The sequence below is a fragment of the Metarhizium acridum genome (genome assembly GCF_019434415.1).
Source record: "Metarhizium acridum strain ARSEF 324 chromosome Unknown scaffold_141, whole genome shotgun sequence".
Lineage (NCBI taxonomy): Eukaryota > Fungi > Ascomycota > Sordariomycetes > Hypocreales > Clavicipitaceae > Metarhizium > Metarhizium acridum.
This window is the reverse complement of record NW_027094020.1, coordinates 660,899-688,842: the sequence shown is the minus strand read 5'-3', so window position 1 is coordinate 688,842 and position 27,944 is coordinate 660,899. Positions and strand designations below refer to the sequence as shown.

The following is a 27,944-nucleotide window of genomic DNA, read 5'->3' as shown; positions in this document are numbered from 1 at the left end:
CAACTCTCGGGGGCAGTCTTTACAAGATGCTGGCGGTCAAGTCGTGTCTTGTTGAACTACAAAGCTGAAGCAATAGCTTCAAGTTGGTCTCGTTCCTAGAAAACGACACCTGCGCCTCCCCGTAAGCCCCGTCTCGTTCCTAATGATGCCTGCAACAGACTCAAAGGCTGCCAAGGCGTTTGGCTCATAGTCATCTCCCCTCGAGGCCTCGATGATCCGATCCAAGGCTTCTTGTGAATACGCGGCGTCGTCATGCATGATTCGTGGCAGAATACACTTGCCTATTAAGAAATATATACTAATACACTTTAACATTATAGCTGATTTCCTGGTATGGAAATGTGGTTCGAGGTCCCTGGTCACAAAAGTCCCGGACTTATCAATCTGAGGCCAGTACAACTAAATTGGCTCCGGACGAAAGACGACCGGATGCTGCAAGTTTGTAAACCGTTCCTGCTCTCGAAATTCCAATCATGTCCGCCGTCTAGCATGTTGAACGCGCCTCATACGCATGCGTCGATGGGGTTACATTTCATCTCCGTTGGAACGGGCAAAGAGCGATGGCGAATCTCGACTACATTGCGACAGAAGACGCTCTTATCAAAAAGCACACATCTGCACGCTTCAGCGGCGATGAGGATGATGTGCGGTCCAAGATGAGCTTCTTGCTGCCATTGTCGGCGCTGGAGCCGCCACTTTTGATATCCTCGCCCCGCCACCACTCCTCGATCTTCGTTCAAACATCCTTCCGCGAGAATACTCATTCTGACAACGCTTGGCCTATTGACCGTGGCGGCGAGAGGACCGAAGGGTGGGTTGACGAGGGCTTGGCGGAAACGTCTGACGGCGATGACCAAGCTGGAAGCAAGATTCTTGACTTTCTACAGCTTCGTCAAACCCCTTGACTATCCCGGGCGGCTCTTCATAGTCATGCGGCCATGGCCTCGCTGACTCTACGTGCCAGCTTTACCCATTAGCCCGGCCTTGTACACGATTGGATTGTGAAATTCATGCGAGAGGACAACCAGCTATATATACCTGCACGACGCTATTTCTTTCGCCTAGACGGTAAATGGCCACCCGAAATTGGACTTGAATATATAAACACCGAGAACAAGCATCAACCGCGCTTTGTTCGCCTTACCAAGAGGGCCGAATCACTACCAAAGCCGCTCAAGGACACTGCACTGCACCGTTCTAGGACGACACTTATAATTAGAGCATTTCCAACAATTACAATATATTTGTATTTTGTACTATACTAATCGGGATACTGGGCCATGAGCCGCTATTACTGCATCTTTCGTCTCCGACTCAACGGTCAACCGCCCAAGTTGTCGGAGACTGTGCCTACCTCGGATCCTTTGAGCGGGGAATTGAGATAGGCCATAACTATAACAGTAGCAGGGACAAAGGTGTATTCACGAGCATATCTTAAACGTAGTTGGAATAATAGCACCCTGTAGGCAGTAGAAAAGAGTATGATGACATGATGAGATGAAATTCAGATATAATCTGGCGGGAATACATGTCCTGTATCAGATGGAGGAGTTTAATCACATTATATAGATACAAACTCCCATTCAAGCCGTACTACACACACTTCCAGCTTGAAGCATGCTTATGGTTTCCACCAATGTAAGTCTGCGTCCTTGGGTATCTGCACATGTCAGCGATATTTCTCCTCAGCTTCCAGCATGAAACTTACAAACAGTGCCTGCGGTGGAAATCAACACCTAAAGCCACTGTATCATTAACAAACTTTGTCCCCGTCAAAGTCTCCGGTGCTCTCCCTTCTTCAACCCACGCAACAATAGCGGCAAGCACATTCCTTTCGGGATCGAACGGGATCCCCGCTGCCGGGGCACCACCGCCTTGTCCGAATGCCCAAGCTCCAGGGCCAGCATTGCAGTGGAACATGCCAGAGACACGGAAAAAGCGGTAATAATCGTGCAAGTGGCGGTCCTCTTTGGCCATGTGGTCCCAGAAACGCTCCGTGTTAAACATTGTGATTTGATTATCTTGGCCGCCGTGGTAACTAATCATCTTGCCGCCTTTGGCTTTGAATGCGGGAAGACCATCAGGAAAAGTTCTGATATTGAAGGGGTTCTGTGTGTCGGCTAGGGCTACGAGGGAGGAGTTGTAGTTTATAGCATCCCAATTTGAGTCGTTGAGGACAACGTATCGGAACCAGTCCTAATTTACTTAGTGAGTGTCAGTGGGCTTTGACGTGGAGATACGTGCTTACTTGAGAATAGCTGAACGGTGCCCCGGCAAGTAATTTCTTTACAGCTTTCTCCTCGTTACCCGGATTCATGCGAGGGAATATCAACGTGCCATCAGGGTACTTGTAGGCGGCGTAAATCCTCCTCAGCTGCAGTACTTGTTGAGAGTTGAGGCACTTGTCCTTGTTGCCGAATGGCCACCAGGGCATCGGGCACTGCAAGGTTTCGGGGTCGAAGTAGCACTTGTCTGGCACTTCAATGATACCATCCTTCACGCCATCGAGAAGGTCACACTGGTTGAGAACCTCATCGTGGATTAAGCCAGTCCACAGCTCCGGGCGAATAAAGTTGGATGAGCCGGCGGGACCGGTGACGGGATAGAACATGGCTCTCGCTCCTTGTAGATGAAGGAAGTCAACGGCAGGACATCCAGCAACAATTCCATCATAATCATCTGGAAAGGCTTCAGCAGCTTTGACGCCCATACGACCACCCAGAGAGCATCCAATGTAGTATGAATGAGCGGGAGTTTTTTTGTAGAATTGGCCGGTCAACAACTTGCCTGCTACCGTGCCGGTGTGGAGGCTAAATGAGATCAATTCAACTAGTAATTAGTCACTCGATGCAATATCAACTGACTATGAGAGTGCGGCCTACGCTCTATACGAGAAGTCCTCGACAACATCAGGATTATTCAGGAATGACACGCCCGTAGTGCCATTATGGCCATTATTCGTTCCCATGGCGGCAAAGCCATTGGCAGTTGTATATGCCAAATCCTCATACTTGACGCCTGCCGCGGTTAGTTGATCGGAATTGCCCATGCGGAATTGGAAAACTGGAGGCAAACTTACATCCATCAACGCCACCGTTTCCAGTTGATATGTATCTTGCCTCGGTCCACATCTCGGGTAACCAGAGCTCGAAGGTAATGCCAGATCGCTTAGATGTTTCAATATGTAGCGCTATCCGGCACAAATTGGCAGCAACGAGCTGCGAGGCCCTCTTGCACGACGTGTCATTGTCTGGAAATTCGAGAGTCGTGCCATTGGTGACATACTCGAGGCGCATGCGCTTGGAATTCTCAACCAGCTTCTCTGGCTCAAAAGACAAGCAACGGGTTTTAAAGTCAGTCTGTCCTGAACACCCAGCATCAGTCACCGAACCCACAGCTGCAAGGAACAGCACAATGGAGAGTGTCGATAGCATGATGCAAAAGGCTTGAACGGACGCTGGGTCAGCACTTCTTGTTTCTCAATATCGCGACGATCGGGGGGACTTATGGAGGACGCCAACCGCCCTGGGGAAAAGTAGTCTCGCCTTTCTACTTTAGCATCAGAGACTCTACAGTCTTTGAGAAAGTCGGTGATCGGTGCGATTCGCCCAAGCTGTTAGGCTGGATCAGACATCAGAGTCCAGACCAGACAGGGTGAAGCTGCGCACAATTAATTACCAGGTTCATGCTAGCGGTGACTGGGGCAGGGGTCAAATAATGATGGGCGGAATGTGACCCTCATCGCCTGATAGGCATGCAAGTCGAGCTGTACTCCGTAAAATGCAGCCAATTTGACGACATTCCGCACAGGATGGGAGATATAACCCTCGTACTCAAGCTTGGCGTATGAGATATTTCATGCACAAAACTCTGACCCTCTCGTCTGATTCCTAAAGCGGAATACTAACGGCAAGAGCCACCCAATGCCCCTTTCCGTCCTCCAGGCTCCGAAATCGTCTCATGATTTCTCAACCGGTCATCGGACCAATGGCGGACCACCTTCGAAGGTGACAGGACTCGGACCTGAGAACAGTCGTGATATCACAATCATGGTGTCCAAAGCTTCTAGTATTGAGAAATGCCATTGCAGTCGTATTTTATCCTAATGATGCATCCAACGCAACTATATGAATCCTTATCAATGTCTCATCTCCCTCATGAATTGTCCCATCAGTCTTGTGATACTCTGCGCTGCAAGTCGCATTCGAAACCCTAGAGTATCCGCGGCGTGAAGGATTCGTCCGATTCTGGACCGGCGGTATCTCTCATTCATTCATAATCTCACATTTTCATCCACATCCTCCCAAGCAACTTGTGCTACTTGTGCTAGTTCTGTGACAGGTGATACTTCAGAGCGATAAACACTGAACACCATATGCTTCGACGTATTGAGGAGGAATCATGGTCTCCTCGGAGCTAAATGTGGATGTAAATTCCGTCGCAGGACGCTTTTCGAGCCAAACGCCAATACACACATTTTGAGTAGTCTACTAGTAGACCCGCAGCTGTGAAATGTAGTGCCTTCGAACTTGAACAGATTGTCGCGTGGCCTTCGTTTCGTTATTCCGAGCTTCAGTTTCTCCCTCATTCCTTCTCGTCCACTTCTTTCTCAAGAGCATTTCGGAGTCGTTCTTCCTGTCTCTTCCAGTGACTGCCTTCCTCATATTCAGGGCTAATTTTAAGTGCCTTCCTTAATCGCTCGCTTTCCTTGATCTTGGCATCAGCCATTTCGTGAACTTGATGTTCTTTGAATGTTCGCCTCGGTCCGGAGCCCCCCCTCTTGCCCGATTCCATCTCTGCGAGGAGCTTTTCGCGCAGTTCGTCGCATCGTTTGTCAATCTCTTCTTCATCGATCCTGGGCATTCTGTTAGCATGCAGCACGACAAAGGAGTCTATAGTGATGGCCTACTCATCCTCCTCAAGTTTATCTCTTAGATCAAAAACCTTGACTTCAATTTGTCTCTTGCGATCATGTTCCAGGATACCTTTGTCGGGTTGTCGTTGCTTATGGCGTAAGCTATCCAAATCCTGGGGGTATGGAGCTGCGTGGTCACGAGGCTTGAGATGCGCGAGGTTCCTCTGGACGTACCCTGAGGTTCCACTTCCCCTTGGAGTAGATAGACCAACGTTTTCTGACATATTTGACTCCTATTATTTAGAACGGTGGATTATCAAAAAGATGAGAGACTGAAGGATTGCCGAAACCTGGTAGCGGGGAGACGGATAGCAATCAGTCATACTGAATTTAGTAAGCGGTGAGTGGGCGCTGCGTCGATAAAGAGTGGCAAAATCGACGAGGGCGGATGGTGGGGGTGACCTTGCAAGAGAGGATGCAACTTAATTTTATGCTGCGAGCCAAACCAGATCAGAACTTTCTACTGGAGGCGTCTTCAGGCAATGTACATCATTTTTATAATTGCTAGACTATACTACACTTTTCTCTACCCTATCCATTGATCTCGTTTAAATACTAGCTAGAACTATGCCTCACCTGACACCGGACCCAGACGCAAATCCGCAACATGCCGCAGAGCTCGTGTTCCCTCCAGTTACCAAAGACCACATCCAGAACTGCTCATACGATAAATGGTTCCCAAGCTACAGGAGTTCTTGTTTGAAGTCAAGAATCATTCCATTGCCTCAAACTTTTGTGGCATACCTACAAGAGGACGGAATTCTGTTGGCCGACGAAGGTGTCTTTGTTGCACCCGCAGATCCGGAGTGGCATTCACTAGGCGCAAACGCCAACTCCCAAGGCAAGAAAGATATGGACTCTTCAGACGACGAGGACGAAGACGAGGCACCTAGACTACCCCCAAATGAGAGGTTTCCCGAGACACATAAAAAGATTAAGGAGACCATTGAGGAACTCGGCGGAGCCGTTGCTCCCAAACTCAACTGGTCGACCCCCAAGGACGCCAAATGGGTGTCGCCACATCAAAACACGTTAAAATGCACATCGCCAAACGATATATACCTCTTACTCAAGTCGTCGTCATTCGTCTCACACGATTTGGATCATGCGTTTGACGGTTGCACATCTGCACCGCCGTCCCGGCCATTTAGTCCGGTTCTTGTCCTCAGGCCATTCTTCACGCCCCATGTTGCTCTAGAGTTCCGCTGTTTTGTTAAGCATCGGTCACTTATTGGCATTACGCAGCGAGACCTGAATTACTATAACTTTTTGCACGGCCTTCGCCCACAATTATGGAGAAAGATCAGGTCCTTTTTCAGAGAGAGGATGAGACTCACATTTCCAGATGCCTGTTTCACATTCGACGTTTATATCCCTGAGGACCCTGTGGCAGACGATGGTTTAGGAAAAGTTCGCCTTATGGACATTAACCCTTGGGCCCCTCGAACGGATACTTTGCTTTTCTCGTGGCCAGAACTCCTTGACATGGAAGTCAAGACTCCGCTATATGGCTCGGCTGGAACTGACCAAGCTGTAGACACTAGTGGGGACGAGACTGGCGCAGATGAGACGGATGACGATGCCACCATGGACTATGAACCTAATGCCTTGCCTGAGCTGAGGCTTATTGAAAGGGACGATCCTGCGGCTTTCAATTTCAGTACGCCGCAGTACTCTGCTCATAAGCTACCAAAGGAGGTCGTAGATGCCAGTCTTGCGGGTGAGGGGGGGCTTCGGGAGTTCGCCCAACAGTGGAAGGAGATTACGGAAGGTAGAGCAGAGGGATTATGGGGCCAATAGGCCGGTCGGCGTTCGTAGAAACACATGTGGAGGACGTAAATCGAAATTGAACATATTTCAGCGACTGTGATGAATTTACATTGCGTGTGGCACTGGTGACCCCTGTTGCAAAGTGAAGGATAGGTGAGCAGGAGGTGAGTTGCGGCTTCTAAATTGGGAGTTCCTCTCCTCGGGCCTCAGGCACCCACATCTTCCCGTTCAATAACATCCGTTCCCAACATTTTTAAAAACATCCCGTAAATCTCCAATCTTTTCATTTCCCTGTTGCGTACGTACAATATCTTATATTCTCTTCGTTGTACGTCAAGGAGCCGGTGGTTGCCTCAAGGCCCTGTTTTCCGCAAACACACCACGCCTTGAGACCCATTGGGCCAATCACAGCGGGTCATGAATCGCCGCTGGGCGCCCTACCATGGGCTGCAACGCGGCGACCAGAATCTGGGCAACCTATGCCAGCAACACCCAGGTGTTCCCGGATCGCCGTTCAACCATGGCGGCCGACTTATATCGGAAGAAGTTGTGTCGGTGCCACCATCTCTGATATTCAGCGATACTCATCCGACCATGAAGACCATGCCCTCCCGAGGCAAAGCTAGCAAGGTTATAAAGACGGGCACCGCTCCTCGTCGTGGCAGTCGATATTCACCACTACCAAGTACAGCTCACGACCATCTTGAAGCTTTGGTGCACCACGCTTCCAACGATGGTTTCGCCAGGGATGCCGCAAATCTAGGTCACTCATCCATGGCTGATTCGAGCAGCCATTTGGGTGATTCTGTACAACTTTCTGATACGGGTGTGCTCAGTAACACTGCGGGTTCTATTTCCAGCCTTCAGCAGGCGTTGGAAGCCGACGAAGGGCTGCAATTGGACCAACATCATTTCTCAGACAGTCTTCATACTCCCTCGCCAGGTCCAACTGAGAGTGCAAGTGTATCTGAAAGAAGTAATTGCTGTCCGCCAAGCCGAACCGCGGCTGATGTGGCAATGGAGGCATACGGCGATAATCTGAGAATTGACAGCGCCCTCTGTAAGAAACTTGCGGGAGAGGCAGCACGTCGAGAGCCAACACAGCGACGGAGCGACCAAAAGCTAAACATTGAAAGGCGTAGCAACGTCGAGGCTTTGTTGGCCCACGTCACCGGTGAAGTAGCTGCTCGGCCATGCAAGAATTGTCACAAAGGTCATGGCCCATGGACACAATGTGTCGTGTACGACGGCCAAATGTGTGGCAGTTGTACTAACTGCTGGTTTAACGCGAGTGGTTCGAGGTGTACGTTTCATGGTACGTGGCTACTATCGGACCTATTAGAGTTTCCTTTCTACCCTGACTCATGTATCCTGAATCCTAACAAAGTATTGATCAGAGAACAATAACCCTCAGCCACCTCACTTTGCTCCGTCTGCAGCCGGTCCTTCCTCCTCCCAGGTAGCGCAGCCTGTAGCGACATACCAGCAACTCTCTACTGCGGCAACACCTCCCGTCACGTCATTGCAATCCGATATTCTTCATTGGGCCTTGGCTGATGAAACTAGGCAGTTTCTGAGCCAGACGATGGGAGATATCGTCAGCTTGACAAGAAGAGGACGATATATTGCCAGAATCGAGGCCGCGGCCAAGGAATTGGGCATGCGTATTGCAGAATACGATGAGTATCTGCAAACTCCAGAAGGAATCGCCGAGCAGCAAAGGCTGGAACAAGATCAGCTCTCTCAAAGTCAGGCGGGAGACATGCCTATGGATGATAACTCGCCCGGCGGGCCATTGACCTGACTCGGTGGTGATGAGAATGAACTTCCGAGACCATAGCCAGTATTCACCGCCCACAGGCTTACAATTCGGCAAGCTTAAAAGCATAGCGTCGCGCAAAACGAGCATGTAGAAATTTAGAAGTCGAGTGAGATGAAACCAAGAAAAAGGTAAGCTGACCTACCCATCCAATACAGCTACATTCACCAACTCATCAACCCAAGATTCACGAAAACAAGAAAGGCAGCTGCAGAGGATGTAGAGACTATCGGATCAAACGAAAGACTCTCGTTGAAAGCTTTATACTTATTGCTTCATCCTTGATACTCTCCTCGTCTATTTGGTTGAACTATGAAAAAGGCGTTCACACATTGCGCGTTAGAGGCGCGCATCTGTTATTACTTTGCACTTTGCTTATGATTAACATTTGCTACGAAATTTTTATACCCCGAGTTCAGTTCAGGTATATCATGAACTATAGCAAGCTCAACGATCAAAAACGAAACGATATTGGACATTTTGTAAAAGGGGTTACCTTGGTTCACCACGTTTTGAACGTCTATATCCCAGACATCCTTAGGACGTAGAATAGAAAGAACTAGCTTATTTTATACATGCCATCAAGCAATTCCATTTGCCTGCCGTACCCACCACTTACCATAGTGGTGTACGGGAGATAGACCATCCTGTATGTGATGACCAAATAGTCACTTGAGTCTGTCATACAAGCTAATGTATGTGTGTATCCTTATTTTAGGTCTAGCTTCAGCTAAGCCCTGTTCCTGTCCCATAGTTTCCAACCGCCGCATCGCACGCCCCCACTCTCTCACCACTTCATCCAAATAGGCTGTCTTGAGGTGCCATTTCCCACAAAGATGGATGAAGAAATTGAAAGAATAAACAGATAAGAAGAGGAAATGAAGACAACTGAAACGCGCGAGTAAGGGACGACAGCATCGAAAATTTGAGGAAATGATAGAAAAAAGTAATAGTTTTCGTAATTAAACAAAGTAGATGACCACCACGCCGATGCATCGACTAACTCACGATGCTGTGTAGTATCTCCCTCCCCGCTCGAGGTTCTGTCCACGCACTCTTCCTTTCTGAACCCATGTTTTGCCGTATTTTGTTACGAGGTATCGTGTTGTAGCACCCAGTGATACATCGTATACCACAATCGTGTGCGTGGAGGCGCAAGCAGGTCCCACAGAAGAGCCAAAAGAAAAAAAAATCATCGCCTGGGTTTCACATACACAGCGTAGCGCCGCAGTATATAACTCTGATGAGAAGTATAGGCAATGGGGAACAAACAAGAGACATCAAGTCTCTCGTTTACGCTGATACGAGTACAATGAAAGAAAAATCATGAGCCGTGTCTCCGTGGCCCCCTAGGTGGTCGTTAATGAGCTTGAGGGTATTCGTGTTTTAAGACAATGAAATGAAACAAATTGATTAGATCAAACCACACAATCTAAGGTTCTCCTGGATGATGATGTCTAGAGAACAATATTAGCTTTATATAAGAAAGGTGACGGGTAGCTACTTGACGAAGGCATACCATTGACAGCCGCCATCACGAAGCGGATCTGAGTAGTGTCGGTGGCGCAGGTGAAGTGAGTATAAATTTGCTTGGTCTCATGCTGGTTCAAGCTGACAAATCGGTTGAGGATGTAGTCGCAAGCCGCAGCATAGTCATCACCACCCTCATAGTCGGGGAAATAGTTCTTCATCGGGCTGACGGGTAGCTTCTCCTTGAAACGATCGATCTTGTTGAGGAACAAGATGATTGACGTCTTGATGAACCACCTTGAATTACAGATAGAATCGAACAGTGTCAAAGCCTCCTGCATACGGTTGACAGTCTCATCTTCAAACAACAGCTGATCATACTCAGAAATGGCGACAAGAAACAAAATCGTGGTAACGTTCTCAAAGCAATGAATCCACTTCTTTCGCTCTGATCGTTGACCACCGACATCGAACATGCGGTACGTCAAGTCGCCAATGATGAAAGTAGTCTCGGTGATACCAGTAGTCTTGACTCGTGATCGCAGAACGTCCTGGTCGTTGGGCATATAATCCGGAGCTGCAATGCGAGTGATGTTATCGAAATAGCTATTTGAGAGTTAGCCAAGTCGTTTCGCGACGCAGAAAGTCATCCAGGTAATGGCTTTCCGTCAATCGAAGGTACAACGTACTATCTCGCAGAGTCGTTGAGCTGGTATTCTCGTGATCGCTTGAAGCACTCTTCGACACCACGGTCTTTCCATAGGGCCTCGATAGCACCACCAACCTCAGGAGGCAAAACTTCCCCTTCGATCTGGGCGGGTTGCATGAAGATAGTCTGGACATGGTATTCCATTCGCTGGTCCTCCAGAGGCAGCTCAAGGGACTCCATGGCCTCAAGGATGACTCGCATCGATTGAACAGTGTTGCTGAAGATAATCTCCTTGAAAGACTCTCGCTCATCACGAGAGTAACCACCTTCATGAATAAGCTTCATCTGCTTGAGAATCGTAGACTTGCCAGATTCACCAGCACCTATCAGAAGATGGGTTAGTAACACTTCATACCAGGGATTTGCACCGTGCCAGCACCAGGCGACCAGTAACAGTAACCACAAAAATTCGAGAATGGAACTTGGTTGGTTCTGTGTGACGTCGCCAAAATGTGGCCTGAGCAGGTTCTCTGCAGCTCACATACCGAGCAACAGCATCTTGATCTCGTTGCGCTGCATCATCTTGTCCCGTTTCAGCTGATTCTCAATCTCCTCGTTTCGGGCCTTGCCCTCCTTCTCCTCTGTGCTCATTCCACAACCCATCTTGGCGGCGCTTAAGAAATCTCAGCGATTGTTCTACAAATAGAATCCGAAAAAGTCGAGGAGCTCGCAGTTGATGCTGTTTGACGCGATGACACAGGCTCCCGAGGGCGAAAAAGAAACGGTGCTGCCCCAAAACGCGATCTGGTTAGCAAAAAGGGGGGCTCAGCAGACGAGATGAAAAACTAGAGTGTAAGACTAAGACGCTCGCAGAGGCTCCGGACAATGCGTCGACAACAACCACCCAAAAGCGACACTCGAGAATGCAGAGAGGGGAACAGAAAGCATCGAGAGACTACAGTCAGTGGCAGTGGCCTTGACTGGGACGACGGGGCGTGTGTATTATTTGAAGAGAGGTCACGAGTCGTGCGATTGCATGAAATACTTGGTCCGCGCCTCCTAGGGGTAAGCGAAGATGGAGACTGGACGGGTCGGGGGGTAAAGAGCGACAACGCAGTACAGCAGAAGCTCAAACGCTCTAACGGGGATTGAGGAGAAGTTGAAGAATCGACAGCACCGACTCACCAGAGATGTGCCAATTGAGTGCAGACACTGCAGAATGCAGTCAAAGTGTTGTAGGAGGTAAGAAGCGACAGACGACGAGAGGGCGCAAAGCCAGAGGCTTGTCGGGGAAGGAGACGGCGCAGACGGCGTCAACCGGCCTAGTCAAGATTGGAGATTGGGGCACCCGAGCACTTGAGCACTTGAGAACGGGGGTGACAGTGGGAAGCTGCGAACTGCGAACTGCGAACCGCGAGCTTGGGAAGCTGCGAAGGGGGAGGAAGCAGGAGGGAAACCGTCGAGACGAGAAAGGGCTGGGCTTGGCTTTGACTTTGGCTCTGGCTGGACTGGGCTGGGCTGGGGTGGTGCAAGTGAGATTGGAAAGAGTGGGCACTCACTCGCTCCTGACTTGCATGGCCAAGGGGCCAAAGGCCAACCAGAGGCTCAGAAGCCAAACAGCTACGAGCAGAGACACCAGCCGTCGACCAATCTTGCAGACATCTGGACTTTGACCAGCCTTGAAGAGATGTCTGGTCGAAATGCACCCTTCGTTTCTGAAGATTCTGGTTGCGCTTTGCTATTGATCTCGCGCATACTCCGGCGACAGCACATCTACTCTACCTGCATCTACATCTAAACATAACCAGGACCAGTATTTGAATGCTCGTTGCTATAACTCTCGACTCTCGCCCTCGCTAATAAGGGTCGGTGCTCACTTTCGACTCTTTTTCTTGTGCCGCCACTGATGAATAAGGTTGTTGGGCCATGACAGGGCCAGGAGTAATACTCCGTACTTGAACAAGCAAGGCGGCAAGGCGGGTCATGCAGTTCGCACTGTGGATTTACGCAAAATAGGTCAAGAGGGCGACATTCTTGCAGGCCATTCCGTCCCAGCACTGTACCCTATACAGTGCGCAGAATTCATTGGCACGACTGATCGCCTCACCCTGTCTGGTCTCCGAGTTCAGCCCGACTTCACAGTCCACTGTCAATGACTGCAAATGAGAGCCCGTTTGATACAAGGTCGTCTTGTCTTGACTCTTCGTTTACCCTGCAATAGCAAACACAACTACGGACAAACTAAAGCCATTTCTCGCTCGGGGGGGACGTAGCACTTAGGTGCTCCTTCGAAATCACCGAATCCATTCTCTTTCTTTTCTCTCCAAGGGTACCAGACAGGGTTACCGTGTTCCGTGCTGCACTTCGTCAGTCCGCAGCTCAGCTAAGACAAGCTCGAGCGTTCCTGACCAGAGGATACCAATGCGAGAGCGCCATGTCGGCCCCGGACCACCGTCTTTGGCCTGGTTCAGCCATAGAGTGGGGAAATCCGTCTCCATCATGGTCTCATTTCGATGTCCCTGAACAGCCTAGTGTAGGCCAAGCTAAGGTAATTTGTTCTCACGTCTGTTTGGACCAGGTACAGATTTTTCCACAACTACCTAGGTAGGTACCATTCTACCCTTGTGGTATTATTTAACCGGTACGGAGTACCAATTGCCCCATGCCTAGGCATCTTTGGTTGAACGGAGTCGCTGAAACGAAACCAGAACAACGAAAGACCAGGATGGCTTGCGGAGCTGTGGGCGGTAGAACCAGGTGCATGAGGGGCCTTGTCACGCTGTTTTGGCGGATCAAGCCTTGTTGCACAAAGTGGCTGGAGTACGGAGTACTCCGTGTTGTGCTCTGTACGTAGTACGAGGAGCCACGTATTACTCCGCCCTGCTGATCAAGACAGTGACAGTGTTGTTCAGTTGGATGGTACTGTTTTGGCCATGTCTCGAGTGCTGTGACGAGCAGTTGACCATCGCCAGCCAAGACCAGCACCCCATGACGCTGCCAATACCGACGTGGTCAGGTATACGGAGTAATAACGTATAGTAATAGCAGGAAAGAAAAACAGGCACATACTGACGCATGGCGGATTGCGCTCCTGGCCTCGAAGTAGCATCCCAGGTGCAAATATATTGTAACTTTCGTGCTGAACGACAACTGGTACACTATGAGGGCGTTTTCAGACATTTTTCACACTTCCTACCAAAGGAAATGGATCCTGGTTAGTTATCCTCCTCTCGAAAACGGAGACTTCTCACTACCTAGGTAGTTGGGCGACCACCTCTTTCATCATTGTAACCAATCAAAGCGTTCTTGCTAAGAGGTAGTGAACTTCTCACAGGTCAGCGTTCCATTTGGCTGCTGACAGGGTCGCCAACCAACGAAGAGGCATTGCATTGGTATTAGTTACTAGTTGCACATGAACAGGGTTGTCGCCAACCTATTCGCGCCCAGCCTTCAAGAGTCAACACGACTCAAACTCCAGATTTTGCTTCAGACGTCAGCGCCAGCCTAGCGTGCCGTTGTTTTACATGTTGCCGGACGAGCGCTCTCCTGCGCCAGATCGGCCACGGGCCACCGCCAAGTGACACCACGAGATCCACCGTTCCTTGTACGAGGTCTGTCTGGATGGTCGCGTTTCTGTCAGCCTGTCGTGGACGAAACGACTTCACCTGCCATCCTTTCAGTTATTGCAACCCATGCACCATCCCATCGCCTAGCATCCGGATGGAATACTCCATCAATGTACTTATGTATGTATGTACAGTGTTGTTTGACAATGTGGCTCAAATTAGATACGGCGGCTGCACCAGGTGTGCAATTTCCCTACCCTGGCCTGCATGAGTCTCTGTAACGCACACTCCGCTACTGTGTATATGTACTCCGTATACATACACATTGTACTATTGCAAATGCTGGTCTTTAGCCGTAAGTTTGAGGCGAGACTGAGGGAGGGGCGTCATCTCTGGCTCATTGGCAAAGCATCTCCAATACAATATCAGCTTTCTACACAACTGCCCTTCTCCTTGCAGATTTATGACCAGGAAGAGCCTGATATAAGTCTCAAACGTTGTTTCTGGTTGAGAGACAATTTTCAGACCGAGTATGCACACCTGAGAGAAGCCCATCCCTTCAATCGTTCTCTATCATTGTGCTGTTCAGAAAAATGTAAGAGTTGGCATTGGATCGGAATACCAAATGGTCAAAACATGGAATATTACAAGTCCAAACGACTTATTTATCACTGTTCCTCTTGGAAGCGACCTATGCCAGCTCTTCCCCGCAAAGGTTTAAGATCCGATCCGACCTCATCTCGATATGACTCCTCCAGGTGTCTCGCGTTGGAATGGTGCACAGGAATAGGAACGGGTCGCGGATTAGTTCCATCTCCAGTCCTTCGGGTCATTCACAGAAACGGCAGACGATGATGTGGCTATGTTTTCAGCAGTTTCGAACTCTGGCACTGCCGCTCCCTTGACGGGCTGCGAATAGGTGATTCAGGATGGTAGTTGTTGCTTCTTATGAGTATTGTCGCCACAGTCTCGATTCTCAATGTCAAATCGATCAATGAGGAGGACATCACACTGCAGTTGCGCCGTATGTATGTTGGCAGATGGCCTATCGACGTGCGGCGCAATCTCCGGAGCGACCTTTTCACTTTTCCAGAAGCATTCCGCGTTTCCACTTGCCGGGGTCTTGGAACAGTACTAGTAGAATCCGGGTAATCTTGTTCACTCTGAGAGGGATCTCTCCAATTTGCGCTCGGGTACTCCGTACGTGGTAATGCCCGACCCAAAAGCAAAAATGGAACAGCAAGCTAGTTACACGCCCACATCCTTGTCGCGAGAGTCGCGAGACGGATCCATCGCATTATCCATCTAGTCCTTCACTTACGGAGTAGAGTTGCCAGCATAAATGTTTGGCGACGTGCGGGTTGGTGCTATGTTATAACTTATTGGCGAAGCTGTTCAATGTTCCCTCGTGGTTGTGCAGCTTACCCTAGATGTAGGTTCAATACTTGTGTTTGTTGGTTTGCCTTGATACTTGCTGTGTGTTTGGACTCTTGGACGAACATTTTGTATCAATTTGCCATTGTACATGCAAGAGGAGGGCGATATAAATGAGGCAGATCGTTTGGTGATGCGTGCGTAGTTCAGTGTCGACTGCTGTCGGTTTGCAGCCCAACTTGAACCCCACCAGCCACATTCTACTCTGTCAGAGTCCCCATAGTCAATCAAGTTGGGCCGATCCGCGGCCTACAGCTTTTCACACCGACAACACCAATTGTTGCCCAATCTTAAAAGCGCCGCCGCTACGAACGCAGCCCTTCCACCAATTCTCAGCATCTCTTCACAAATCTCCCGGGGTCCATCACACGCGACGCAATGGCGATTCCCATGGAAAGGTTGGGCGGACGCGGTATGCGCCTCTCTTTCCCAGTCGCAAACGATATCACTCCGGAACGAAAGCTAATCGAGACCTCCTAGCCCTCCGCTCGGCTGACAATGACGATGTCGAGCGCGAATATGATAGACTGCGTGACTTGGCTCGCGCTGAGAACGACAAGGCTCACCAGGCGTCCCAGAGAGTATGACAACCACGAACAAGGCAAGCATCCGATGGGCAACAGCTCGACTAACATCAGACGTCGCCCTAGTCTCAAGATGCCTTCCACTCGGGCGACCACGAAGCCTCTCAGAAGTACTCCCGGGAGTCCAAGCAACACTACGCCAAGCGCGACGACTACAACCGCCGGGCGGCCGACTACATCTTCCGCGAGAACAATGCTCAGGGCAAAATCGACGGAGACTCAATCGACCTTCATGGCCTTTATGTTGAGGAAGCAGAGCGTATACTGGAAGAGCGTATTCGCTCCGACCAGCAACGCGGCCAGGAGCACTTGCATGCCATTGTGGGCAAGGGAAACCATTCCACTGGCCACGTCCAGAGGATCAAGCCCAAGGTGGAAGAGCTGTGCAGGGAATTGGGTTTGAAGTACAGGACAGAAGAGAACGCAGGCAGGATATATATCAACCTGCAGGGGGGAGAGCCCGTGAAACCTGGTCAACATGGTGGCGGCGGATACGGAGGACATACTGGCAATGGTGGGCAGTATCAACACCATCAACAACAGCAGCAGCACGGTGGGCAATACCACGGCGGTCAGCCACAGCAGCAACATGGAAATCAGCAACAGAATGAGATGGAGGAGATGGTTGGTAAGCTGTTGCCCAAGATTTTGCGCAAGTTGGAGAAGGCTTGCTGTACGGTCATGTGAGGAGGGACAACCCGAGTTCCGGCCTGAGATGCTGCGATTTTTAGATACCTTTTGTTTGGAGGATTTTTATTTGGTTTAATGTTTATAGGGATGTTGGACATATGGGACTGGTTGAAAGGCACCGAGATGATGATGCTTCACATGCTTTGGATAAGACATATGCCCCGGGTAGGGATAGACTTTAGAGGATACGGTTATATAGGCTTGGTTCGACGCGTTATTCTCATGTCACTGAAGGATGATGCTGGCGATGGCGAGTGGACATGTCACGATTGGTTAGAACCTGTAGAAAAGAGTCGCGTTTTGGCGTCTGTGCACATATTGGTCATGTAGATGTATATCAAATTTGTTTTTTTATAGTTGGTGATATGGATGGGAATTACTAGAGAGGTGATTTGCAATGATACTGAATGAAATGCTGAAAAGAAACGGCATCAGAGCGGACACACTGATGACGTCGCACTTACTATGAGAAGCATTGTTTAAACATTACATATAGAACCCAAATATGAGACATTGTGTATTTGTTCTTCCGCTCAAGCAAAAATGAACCAAACGATGGGTATAGCCAACGCCGCTATGCCGAAACCCGCGAAACTAAACCAAGGTAAACGAGTGTTCCCAAACAACAGCAACGAGGAAAGGAAAAAAAAGAAGAATTCGAAGCTCATCAGTTCTAGTAACGTCTTATAAACTGCTGCTGGCCGTCTCGCTGAGCTAGCAGCTCAGGATCGTCACTCCTGGGGTCCCGGGGCGCCTTGTCCAGCGTGAAGCCCAAAAGCTCGAGCATAAACACCACAACCATCTCCATCAAGACGCCCATGCCCAGATAAACCCACACGTTGGAGTTGACGCCGGCAAAGACAGTCAGGCAGGAATACACGAGGCGCACAAGGACAAACGGCAGCGAGGCAACGACGCCCAGCAAGATGCGGTGCTCGCCCTGCGCGACGTAGCCCTGGTTCCGGAAGGCGACGAGCGCCTCGAGACACAGCAGGGCGACGGCGGCAATCATGAGGCCGACGCCGACGCGGCTGGCGGTCGCGTAGTCGACGCTGACGGCGCCGTTTTGGAGGCTGAACCCGGACTGGGTGCCGCCGACGACGGTGACGACGACGGCGACGACGACGAGCAGCTGGACCAGGCGCTGGTGCGTCGGGGTCAGGACGACGTGGCCCTGGCGGTTGATGGAGTCGAAGACGCGGCTGAGGAGGCCGAGGAGCACGAGCACGAGGGGGCCCAGGCCCAGGCCGTTGACCGTCATCCAGCCGATCCAGAGGGACGTGTTTGCCGGGTCGTTGATGATGGCGAGGCGGAGGGAGAAGCCGATGATGCGGGCGGCGGCGAGGACGACGAGGTACCGCCAGCCTGAGGACTTCTTGAAGCCGTGCTTGATGGAGAGGAGGACGGCGCAGATGAGGAAGACGACGTAGATGGGGATGCCGACGACCGAGATGACGTCGTACGTGTCGAAGTGAGCCATGGCGACGAGATTGTCTCGGAGGCCTTGGAAGGGAATATACGACGGGAAGTGTATACGGGAATGAAAACCGTGCAAGGTGGTATGAGAAACCGAATACAGGGTGTAAGCTTGTGTGTGAGACTCGATGTAATCTGGTATAGGAAATCGTATGCTAGATCAGGTATGATGAGGTGAAAGCCCGTGTACACGACTCGGTGAAAGCTGGTCTAAGAAAACGTATGTAATATCAGGCGCCAGCTTGTGTACACGACTCAATGCAAAGAAGCGCCTGGCTCCCATTGAAGCTCTCCTCCATTCTGGAAGAGCAACCAAACCTTCTTATACATGCCCACGAGGACAAAACTGCAGCGCCATCTCGGATCACGGCACGATGCAGGCACACATACAACGGATCACACCGACGCCGACACCTCAGCCCGCACAGCATCACGCCCGATCCCAATGGTCAGGTCAGACTCATCTTGCACCAAACAGGAAAATATAAAGGATCAATTGATGGGCAAACTTGTCAGCCGCAAGTTGACGAATCAGCCCTTGGACGACGTCGAAACAGTTACCTAAAGCGGTTTAGTGGCTTCGAATGGATTTGCTGAAGCATTTCCTTTGTAGGGCTGATGGGGTGGGTAGGCCGGAGGGTCATTGGTCGGCTGGGGGGCCGGCCGGGCGTCGGAGCGGAGGGGCCGTGGCGCCGAAAGGGGTCCTTTTTATTAATTGTATTTCGTATGTATTGGGCGTTTTAAAGTTTTATTGCAATCGAATCGAGGTGTGTGAGGCTGTGTTGTCTTTTTGCAACTACTACTCCGTAAGTGACTTGCAGTTGTTTGAGAATGCGGGTGCGAGACCCGGCCGACTTGGAGTTATTCCCGTTTTGGTCCCTGGTTGCGGTCTGACGAGTGTGCTTCTCCATTACGCGGCTGTGCGGGTGTTTTGGGCTGCCTCTTGCCTTGATTCAAGATTTGCCGTGAGTGACTCTTGGTGCCGGTATCTACGCTATTATTGCGAGCAATCTCTGCATTCAAGGGCTTGTTCCATTCGAATTGACGCATCACCATGTTGGAGGGCATCGTATTCGAGCGGGCACCTGGTAGCTCCTTCCCATCCACATTTCGTCACGCCCAAGGCCTAAACCCCACCAAAAAAAGCTGACATGACATCGCAACCTCCCTCCATCGCCGCCTTGCGCTCTGCCTCGCAACACACACAACGTCACCATGCCGGTAAGCTGCCACCACCCCCTAACACGATTCCACCCCAAATCGCACGCACAAGCCAACACATTCAGCAGCTCATCATCGTCTCCGGCCTCCCCACGTCCGGCAAAACCACCCGCGCCAAGCAACTCCACGACTACCTGTCGGCGCGCATCGCAGAAACCCAACCGCCCAAGTACCGCCTTCACCTCATATCCGATGACTCACTGTCGATATCCCGCGCCGTGTACGACCTCTCCCCGGACACGGTGCGGCTGCACACGCGGTCCGCCAACTCGTCCGAGAAGGATGCCCGCGCCGCCCTGTACGGCGCCGTGAAGCGCGTGCTCTCCGACAAGGACTTTGTCATCCTCGACGGCCTGAACTACATCAAGGGGTGGCGGTACCAGCTGCACTGCGAGGCCAAGGCCATGAGGACGCCAAACTGCATACTGCGCGTTGCGTGCCCGGTTGACCAGGCGAGGCAGGTCAACGAGGAGAGGAGGCGGCGACGGCAACAAGACACCACCGAGCGCGATGGCGAAACTGCGCCGGAGCCTTACGAACCGGCCAACTGGGACAACCTCGTCTTTCGCTACGAGGAGCCAAACCCCATGACACGCTGGGACTCCCCGCTTTTTGCTGTCCTCTGGGACGATGACGAGGCCCAGACGAAGCGAACTTTTGATGATCTCTGGGACGCCATGGCTGGCGAGGGGCGTAAAGTCGTCAAGCCAAACCAGTCTACGGTTCAGCGTGGCCGAGAAGCCGGCGGCGATTACTTGTATGTTCTCGAGCGGGAGACCCAGGATGTTGTCAAGAGAATACTTGAGCAGCAAGGGGACGGCGGCGGTGGCGAGGTAAAGGTACCGCTTGCCGCCGCCGATAGAGAAGATCTGATTGTGGACTTGCCGGCGGGCAAAAAAGTCGGCTTGCCGCAGCTGCAGAGGCTGAGGAGGGCGTTTGTCGGGTTGAACAGGGGCGGGATTGGGCTGGAGAGGGTGGGCAACATGGCGGCTGATGGGATGAGGGAGCTGTTTGTCAGTTATTTGAACGATGCATTTGAGAAGGATGAATGATGTTGATCTAGGTAGGCATATATGTGGCGTTTTAGGGGAGTCTGGGTCTACGAGGCATGTGGTTTATGAGCAACGAGACAGCAAAGGTTAGTGTTGAGTTGCTACTGAAGAAGACCTGCAATGTGCTTGATAGCGATTAGCGACATTGATGGGAAATTGGACTTGCGCTAGGATGGAGGTGTATCCGTATCTCTGTATCTCCGGGAGGCGTTTGACCAGCAGGATAATCTCTCTCAAGGTTGCTCCAAGGTTGTACGAACAGTCCAACTCAACTTTACTCCCATACCAGGCTGACACCCATTATACAGGATTTTTGAGCCGGTCTTCGATGACACATTGCCGCCTTATAATGGAGGGTTGGGTTCGATTTCCAATAGCGCCATTGGTATCTTCGCTATGACGTAGTTCCGTGCCATCACGATACGGAGAAGACTGAAGCTAATCACCATCTCACCGGCACCCAACTAGCTCAATCCCCGTCTTGACCGGTGGAAAATCCAGAGCCAGATCCGTGAACTAGCCCTTGAATATCATCAGGTTCGCCCAGTCCGGTCGGAGTGGCCAAAGTGGCTTGAGATGTCCGAATCGGCTCCGATATCGACATAAGGCAAACACCAATGGCCTCTCCATCTCAAGCATATAAAGCCAACTTCCAGCAACCAATCAATACAAGAATGGCAACACCAGCACCAGTACACTAAGCCGGCAAAACTCTTCACAAAATGGAAACCACCGCGCCAAGCAGTCCCTCGGCAGCCACCAAGCTCCGACACATGCTCGCCACCAAGGACATCATCGTAGCGCCCGGAGTGTACGACGGCTTCAGCGCGCGAATCGCACTCGAGGTCGGCTTCGACAGCATCTACATGGCAAGCAGACGCCCCAGCACCGACAATCTTCCCCAGGCCCCAACTAACACTCACGTACAGACGGGCGCGGGCACATGCGCCTCCAAACTCGGCCAAGCAGACCTTGGTCTCGCAACGCTCAACGACATGCGCAGCCACGCCGAGATGGTGGCCAATCTTGACCTCAAGATACCGCTCATCGCCGACGCAGACACGGGCTACGGCGGCGCCAACATGGTCGCCCGCACCGTTGCGCAATACCACCGCAGTGGCGTGGCAGCCCTCCACATCGAGGACCAGATCCAGACAAAACGCTGCGGCCACCTGGGCGGCAAGGCCGTCGTCGACACAGACACCTTTGTGCAGCGGATCCGCGCCGCCGCCCAGGCCCGCCGCCGCCTGGCTTCGGACATTGTCGTCATTGCCCGCACGGATGCGCTCCAGACACACGGCTTCGACGAGGCCGTCCGGCGTCTGAGGGCCGCCGCCGGGGCCGGTGCCGACGTAGCCTTCCTCGAGGGCATCCAGAATGCCCAGCAGGCGAGCGAGGTGTGTGAGGCGCTGGCCCCCGTGCCCGTGCTGCTCAACATGGTCGAGCACGGGGCGACGCCGTCCTGGACCCCCGACGAGGCGAGGCAGCTGGGGTTCAAGATTGTCATTTTCCCCTTTGCCGCGCTGGCGCCCGCGTACAAGGCCATCCGGGGGGCGTTTGTGCGCATCAAGGAGACGGGGAGGACGGGGCTAGACCCCGACTTCACCCCCAAGAGGCTGTTTGCCATTGTGGGCCTGGACGATGCAGTGAGGGTTGAGGATGAGGCTGGCGGGAGCTTGTACGATGGCGTGTAGATGGGGTTGAGCATCGAGGGATATGAGCTGGGTGGCGGGCTTTGCCGTCGCACCATCCCTACGTCATGACGCTCTTGCTGTTCCATTAGTCTGCGCGGCATTTTGCTCAGCGTTTATTCGTGGCCCTGCAGCCGGCCCCTGTTGTATAGACTAACCAACATGTCACGACTACTCTCGTGGTCTGATACCCTTTGCAGTCGGTAGCCTTATCCAACCGTCCTCTGCTATGGAAGCCGTTCATTTCTAATCAAGAGACATTCAAGGCGTCTACCGCCAGTCATTTGGTCAAGCAATCAGTGATATGCATAGACGCTCGTGTGTATCAAGTCCCGTGTCTTGTGCTTCTGCACAAGCGTCATTGTCGAAAGAATTTCTTCCACTGGTGCTCAAGTTTGGCACACAATTCTTATTTCCATTCTTCTTGTTCTGCTCTTACAACGACAGCATACTGCTCAATATTGTCCCACGTCTCACGGCTATGTGAATAGATACAAGCAGCCTTCAACTGGTTCAAACAGAAGTGCCGGTTGGTGTGCCGTGGTTTTGACATGTCCAGTATTCAATCTTGAACGGATAAAACACCGCTGAACAGGAAAAAGATAATAGGGCGCCAATACGCGTCTTCGACACCTGGCCGCAGCCGATTTCTGAAAATGCTTCATAGAATAACATGACGTGATCATGTGTGCTACCATACATGCTAGCCAAAAACAAAAAAAAAGCATGAGTAAAAGATAAACATCCAACGCCATGTACCGCAGCTGATACCCGCAGCGCCTCTGGGACTTACACTGTTCCCTTCGGCCTTACCGGATTACAGCATGATGATATGGGGAATTCTTTCGCTAACTGGCGGCACTGCTTAAAATCGCCGAGGCATTTGCTGTCAAGATCAAGGTTGGACAATCCTCGGCCTAGCTACTTCTATGGAGGCAGACTGAAGAAGGAGTATGGCGTTGGTGTAAAAGTTGAAATAGATGAAGACTGCAGTTCATGGGAGAAACATCGGCTTCTTTTCCATATTGGCTTGAACATCTCGGTCCTAGATCTGATACCAGGAACGCTCCAAAACGAATAAGTTCAATACGAGACCCGCCTCCACTCTGCCTGTCTTCCGAACAAAACGCCTTGGAAGCCAGGATCCCAATAACGACGTATTGCCAGAAAAAAACCTGACCCAGTTCGTTCAATCCATCCTTTGCTGCAAGTGAAGTAAAAGAGGTCCATTAACTCCGATAACCATGCTCACAAATAAATATATATATGGTCGTTATAACAAAGCAAAAAAAATTTAGATACGAGACCCGCACAAGATGGAACTGGTCGTGTTTTCGTTGTGATCAAAGAGATTGTACTACAGTAGGTTGTCGTCATAATGGTACGTAATGACGGTGGTGAGCTCGAGCCTTTTCCAGTTCCAGTCGTTTTCTTTCCGGTCGAATCTTTGCCGCCTCTGTGCCATCATCCGGCTGCGCAATTTCATCAAACCAGGGATGATTCAAGGCCTGCTTGGCAGTAATACGACGTGCAGGGTCATATACAAAGATCTTTTGCAGCAAATCAAGGAAATGCTTAAAAAATTGATTACTCGATGGAATAATGTCCTATTGTGAGAGTTAGAGGATAGTCGTACATGTGTCAACTAGACAAAGTGGAACCTACGTGAAGGTGCTTCATAGCTTTAACAAATCTCCTCGAACCTCGCGTCGTGTCTGCAGTAGGATAGTCAAGTTTGAGGCGTTTGAAGTATCTATGCAGGTCAGGATAAAGTTCAAAGGCGGAAAGGGCGAAGACTTACTTGGACGCCGGATTGCCGCCGCTCCTAGTGGACATCTTGTTTACAGACTGCACGAGATGAGTATCTATCCTCGAACCCACGACTGCTTCCATCATGGCCAGATGCTCAAGGTTATCGTGCGTTTGGAACAAGGCGTCACCGGTGAAGAATTCAACCAAGATACAACCAATGCTCCAGATATCGCAAGGAAACGACCATCCCAGTCCCAGGATAATTTCTGGAGCTCGATAATGCCTTGTCGAGACGATAGATGAGTGATATTCATCCTGGAATGTAGCCGACCCGAAATCGATTAACCGAATCTCCGTATTTAACAATACCCGCCGCTGAGAGGCTTGCCTGTTAATAGCTGTTGAGGATGAGGGAATTTTCCGGTTATATGTGAATGTCTGGTACATGTCATCGCAGAGAAGGATGTTTTCTGGCTTAAGATCGGTGTGGATCAGGTTGAGATCGTGCAGGACTGGTCCTAGTCAGCGGCGTGCTTGAGTGTTAAAAAGCATTTGAAAACGCCTTGTACTCACAGGCTACACTCGTAAAGAGTTGACGAGCAAAGTTTTGAATATGACTATTAGGAAAGGGTACAAAACCGTTGCCCTTTAAGAAGTCAAAGACACTCTGACCCAAGAGGTCCATGACAATGCAGATATGGCCCCGATAGTCAAAGCAGTCCGTTAGGTGTATGCATTGATATCGATTATTGGCGTCATTGGCCTTGAGAGTAGCTAGAACTCGCAATTCAATCCTTGACGCATCGCGGTACTTTTGCACTGATCGAATAATTTTGACGGCAACAGCCTGGTTCCGCTTTTTATCACGGGCTTGAACAACCTTGCCAAAAGTTCCTTGGCCAAGCAAGCGGGTAATTTGGTCTGTGCATACATTAGCCATGCATGTACTTACAGAAGAATACAGGTGAAATTTGACATACAATTTTCAGTGAGTTCCGCATCGGGAACGACGATGTAGTGCCCATCGTCATCATCAACCTTTACATTCTTTGAGTAGTGCTGTTTATTTGAAAAAAAAAAAAGTTAGCGACACATTTTTACGCAAGCAATGAGCGCTATGCATGGGAGGGGGATTCTGCGTTGAAGTTGGACGCAGGTCCATAGACCAATCGACGAGGAGATAGTGAGGCAAAAAAAAGCAATGCAGTACTCACATCGTGTACAACCCGGACTTGAACATCTGCAACCTTTTTCGGGGGAAATGGTGGCGGCTTGTACGTGAGAAGTCGGCCCCCTAGGCCATTGACATCTCGACGTTTCGCTTCGTTGGCCGCCTGCTGACGGGTAGTCCGCTTGCGCTTTAAAGGAACAGGAGCCTCGTCATACTGGCTATGAGAAGAAAGAGAAGTCGGGGCGGTGGTGTTGAGAAATGAGTTGGTGCGGTCACTAGAGAGTGTAGAGCCGATGGGTGTGCCGTGTTGCAGCGGTGTGTTTGTGAGGGAGCCCACATATTGAACGTGATAGCCCGAAGCGGGAGCATCCCGACGTCGTCGCTTCATGGGCTGGCGAGTGTTGGTAGCAGTCGCCTCGTAGGAAGCAGCACCGCCAGATGCGTCGCCATTTGTGATGGACGATGCCAATTTTCGACTGGTGTTGGCTTCCGGCTCCGGGGTGTCGTCAATGACGATAATTTCCTTTGGCAAACCGTTGCGATAGAAGGTATTCCAGTCGGGTTCCTGGGAGCGACGGCGTTTCCGTGAGGGAGGGCCATGGTTGTGAGCAGCAGGCCCGGCAGCAGCGGCTGTAGAAGGAGCCGTGGCGGTAGCCGCTGCACTGCCCATGGTGGATGACTAGTTACGATGAATGCGATGTCTCGGAGTTGTTGGGGTTGAGGTTTCAATGTGGTGGTCGCGAGGTAGATAGTGGTCGTGGGGAGGGGGTGCTGGTGGCGATTGGGGCTGATGGTTCTGGGTTACGGCATCCGACGAAGTGTAGCCGGCATTATGGCTACCAGCCTGGTCGAAAGGCAGAAGGCGTGCCGCGTTGGACGACGGCGACGTCGTCACAGATGGGTTTGGCGCGTACAGCAAAGAATTGGCAGTCGTGGTGCGATAATTTGATGTCGCTGACGATGGGTGGTGGTGAGCCTGGTGGGCAAGGTGGTAGTGAGGGAGCTTGGCTACGGCCGTCGTGGGCGTCGACATGCCTCTTGGGAGCGTTCCCCGGCAATCGAGGGGAAGGCAAATTGATTTCCGTGTAATAGCTATCGTGGTTGTGGCTCAAAATCGACGTATCTGTCGCGGGAGAGGACGGCGAAACAGGACGACGTTTGTTGACGTCGAACTTGAGGATGAAGAGAGCGGAAAACGAATGATTTGGGCAGTGGGCAGAGTGCGGAAGGATTGCACCAGACTCGCTCCGACGTTATTGACGCGGGTACAGCGCAGAGTAGCAGCAACAGCCAGTAACACCCAGGACTGAGCCACTGGGCCACGGGGGCTTCTGAACCGCGCAAAATTAGAATTCAATCCAGCTTAGGTGCTGCCAACCGTCGGTCCGCCCAGTTGTTTAACCACGTTCACACTAGCTCATCAAATACTAGCACTTACTTACGTCCTCCCCGGTGCCGCTACTCTGGGACCTGGTAGTCGACAGCACGACCACTTTGAGCGGGCAGAGTGCGCACGGTGAAGGATGGACGGTTGCTTAAGTGGACAGAGGGCCCAAGGGCGTGGTACATGGGCATGATCGCAAGATCCAGTAGAGCTGCCCGGTACTTGAGCCATGATTCCAAGTTATTCTGGGCGGACTGTCCTAGTATCGTACAGTGCGCCAAATACCTGCGGCACTCAAAAAACGCTGGCATTCCAAGCCCTGTCAATTACGTGCATGTGCAACTCACAACACTTCAGTGTGTGGGTGGGCATGGGTTCAAGTGCACGAGGAGAGCCTGTCCATGCTCATCCAAAATTCATACACGCTCATAACTCATCATTACTCGTTCAATCCTCGCGGGCGAGCATCGGAGGCCCGTCTAATGCCGTCTTGGTGCCCGCAACTTGTCGCTCCTGATACTCCTGACGCTCCTGACGCTCCTGCGCTCCTGAAGGCCCTAGTCAGGCGGGCACCAAGGAGTCCCACCATATCGTGGACAAGGGACCTGCAATGCAGGACCGTGAATCTTGAATCCTGATCTTCAATCTGGGGCCTTGGCCGTGCCAGTGGCATGACCTTGGCTGTGACCAGAGGAAGCGACATGAGGCCTGTGGTGCTCAAGTGATTTTCACCTTGACGGTAGTTATTATCCATCCAAATCCTACCTGACCTGGCCCGATTTGAGCAATGCTCCCACGTGGCTGCCTTGGCCGCCTTGGCCGTACACTCGGCGCAAGGGAGGTTTCTTTTGTGCAAGTCAAAGTGTCTGATGTGATGCTCAGGTGCCACGAGGTCCCGGTCTACGGTGCACCATGCGTACTCAAGTCCACTCATGGATAACTTCAGAACGGCTTCACTAAAAGTGTCGAACCATGGCCTGATTGATGGAAGCTGGTCGTAAAGCTCAGTAGCACGTACGGAGTGCGCCGTGCATACATGCATCACAGCAAGTTGCACCACAGAAGAACCTGCATCAGGACAAGGGTCCTCGCCGTCGAACGCTGGGCGCGAGCGCAAGTAAACCTACGCACATTTTAAATGTGCGGAGGCTACTTACTGTTCTAGTGCCTCCAGATGTCAGCCAAGGTGCGGAAAGTCTATTAGTGCTATTAGTGGCAAGCCGTTCTCTTTCTTTCACCTTCCGTCCCTCCCAGCGGCCTGGACCTTTGATTGGGGGCTGTGGCTTTGCGTGTCGGTTGA

The 27,944-nt window shown here is 51.3% G+C and overlaps 11 protein-coding genes across 12 annotated transcripts; 6 read left to right on the top strand and 5 right to left on the bottom strand.

The window, feature by feature from the left end:
• Nucleotides 1-560: 560 nt before the first annotated feature.
• Nucleotides 561-905, top strand: J3458_008864 (uncharacterized protein; the record flags this gene model as incomplete). Its single annotated transcript, XM_066119437.1, has 1 exon — nt 561-905. One exon carries the CDS (start codon nt 561-563, stop codon nt 903-905), a length of 345 nt encoding a protein of 114 aa, XP_065975232.1.
• Nucleotides 906-1,268: 363 nt separating this feature from the next.
• J3458_008863 (uncharacterized protein) lies at nt 1,269-3,796 on the bottom strand. The gene is made up of 6 exons (XM_066119436.1): nt 3,546-3,796; nt 3,080-3,445; nt 2,883-3,018; nt 2,249-2,810; nt 1,709-2,196; nt 1,269-1,660 (listed from the first exon to the last, which is right to left on the bottom strand). Exons 2-6 carry the CDS (start codon nt 3,432-3,434, stop codon nt 1,594-1,596), a joined length of 1,608 nt encoding a protein of 535 aa, XP_065975231.1. The 5' UTR covers nt 3,435-3,445; nt 3,546-3,796; the 3' UTR covers nt 1,269-1,593.
• A 258-nt stretch (nt 3,797-4,054) lies between these two features.
• CWC21_1 (RNA-splicing factor) lies at nt 4,055-5,237 on the bottom strand. Its single transcript, XM_007813136.2, has 2 exons — nt 4,910-5,237; nt 4,055-4,855 (listed from the first exon to the last, which is right to left on the bottom strand). The coding sequence occupies exons 1-2, from the start codon at nt 5,137-5,139 to the stop codon at nt 4,585-4,587; spliced, it is 501 nt and encodes a 166-aa protein (XP_007811327.1). The 5' UTR covers nt 5,140-5,237; the 3' UTR covers nt 4,055-4,584.
• Nucleotides 5,238-5,368: 131 nt separating this feature from the next.
• J3458_008861 (uncharacterized protein) lies at nt 5,369-6,833 on the top strand. Its single transcript, XM_007813135.2, has one exon. The coding sequence runs from the start codon at nt 5,483-5,485 to the stop codon at nt 6,713-6,715; it is 1,233 nt and encodes a 410-aa protein (XP_007811326.1). The 5' UTR covers nt 5,369-5,482; the 3' UTR covers nt 6,716-6,833.
• Nucleotides 6,834-7,102: 269 nt separating this feature from the next.
• On the top strand, nt 7,103-8,489 carry J3458_008860 (uncharacterized protein; the record flags this gene model as incomplete). The annotated part of the gene is made up of 2 exons (XM_007813134.2): nt 7,103-8,000; nt 8,083-8,489. 2 exons carry the CDS (start codon nt 7,103-7,105, stop codon nt 8,487-8,489), a joined length of 1,305 nt encoding a protein of 434 aa, XP_007811325.1.
• A 1,428-nt stretch (nt 8,490-9,917) lies between these two features.
• Nucleotides 9,918-11,286, bottom strand: GPA1_1 (guanine nucleotide-binding protein subunit alpha; the record flags this gene model as incomplete). The annotated part of the gene is made up of 4 exons (XM_007813133.2): nt 9,918-9,961; nt 10,024-10,580; nt 10,664-11,006; nt 11,169-11,286. The coding sequence occupies 4 exons, from the start codon at nt 11,284-11,286 to the stop codon at nt 9,918-9,920; spliced, it is 1,062 nt and encodes a 353-aa protein (XP_007811324.1).
• A 4,217-nt stretch (nt 11,287-15,503) lies between these two features.
• On the top strand, nt 15,504-17,213 carry J3458_008858 (uncharacterized protein). The gene is made up of 3 exons (XM_007813132.2): nt 15,504-16,035; nt 16,104-16,204; nt 16,274-17,213. Exons 1-3 carry the CDS (start codon nt 16,002-16,004, stop codon nt 16,892-16,894), a joined length of 756 nt encoding a protein of 251 aa, XP_007811323.2. The 5' UTR covers nt 15,504-16,001; the 3' UTR covers nt 16,895-17,213.
• Nucleotides 17,214-17,428: 215 nt separating this feature from the next.
• Nucleotides 17,429-18,377, bottom strand: J3458_008857 (uncharacterized protein; the record flags this gene model as incomplete). The annotated part of the gene is made up of 1 exon (XM_007813131.2): nt 17,429-18,377. One exon carries the CDS (start codon nt 18,375-18,377, stop codon nt 17,571-17,573), a length of 807 nt encoding a protein of 268 aa, XP_007811322.2. The 3' UTR covers nt 17,429-17,570.
• An 899-nt stretch (nt 18,378-19,276) lies between these two features.
• Nucleotides 19,277-20,682, top strand: KTI12_1 (kti12, chromatin associated). Its single transcript, XM_007813130.2, has one exon. The coding sequence runs from the start codon at nt 19,525-19,527 to the stop codon at nt 20,644-20,646; it is 1,122 nt and encodes a 373-aa protein (XP_007811321.1). The 5' UTR covers nt 19,277-19,524; the 3' UTR covers nt 20,647-20,682.
• Nucleotides 20,683-21,368: 686 nt separating this feature from the next.
• Nucleotides 21,369-22,340, top strand: J3458_008855 (uncharacterized protein; the record flags this gene model as incomplete). The annotated part of the gene is made up of 1 exon (XM_007813129.1): nt 21,369-22,340. The coding sequence occupies one exon, from the start codon at nt 21,369-21,371 to the stop codon at nt 22,338-22,340; it is 972 nt and encodes a 323-aa protein (XP_007811320.1).
• A 270-nt stretch (nt 22,341-22,610) lies between these two features.
• Nucleotides 22,611-26,469, bottom strand: LKH1_3 (serine threonine protein kinase CMGC group). 2 transcript variants are annotated; one of them, XM_066119434.1, is made up of 6 exons: nt 25,304-26,469; nt 25,070-25,148; nt 24,663-25,010; nt 24,139-24,601; nt 24,003-24,090; nt 22,611-23,944 (listed from the first exon to the last, which is right to left on the bottom strand). In XM_066119434.1, the coding sequence occupies exons 1-6, from the start codon at nt 25,928-25,930 to the stop codon at nt 23,711-23,713; spliced, it is 1,839 nt and encodes a 612-aa protein (XP_065975229.1). In that variant the 5' UTR covers nt 25,931-26,469; the 3' UTR covers nt 22,611-23,710. The 2 variants fall into 2 exon arrangements, with proteins under 2 accessions (XP_065975229.1, XP_065975230.1); XM_066119435.1 differs by having other exon boundaries at nt 23,475-23,944; nt 24,003-24,601.
• Between the last annotated feature and the right edge of the window lie 1,475 nt (nt 26,470-27,944).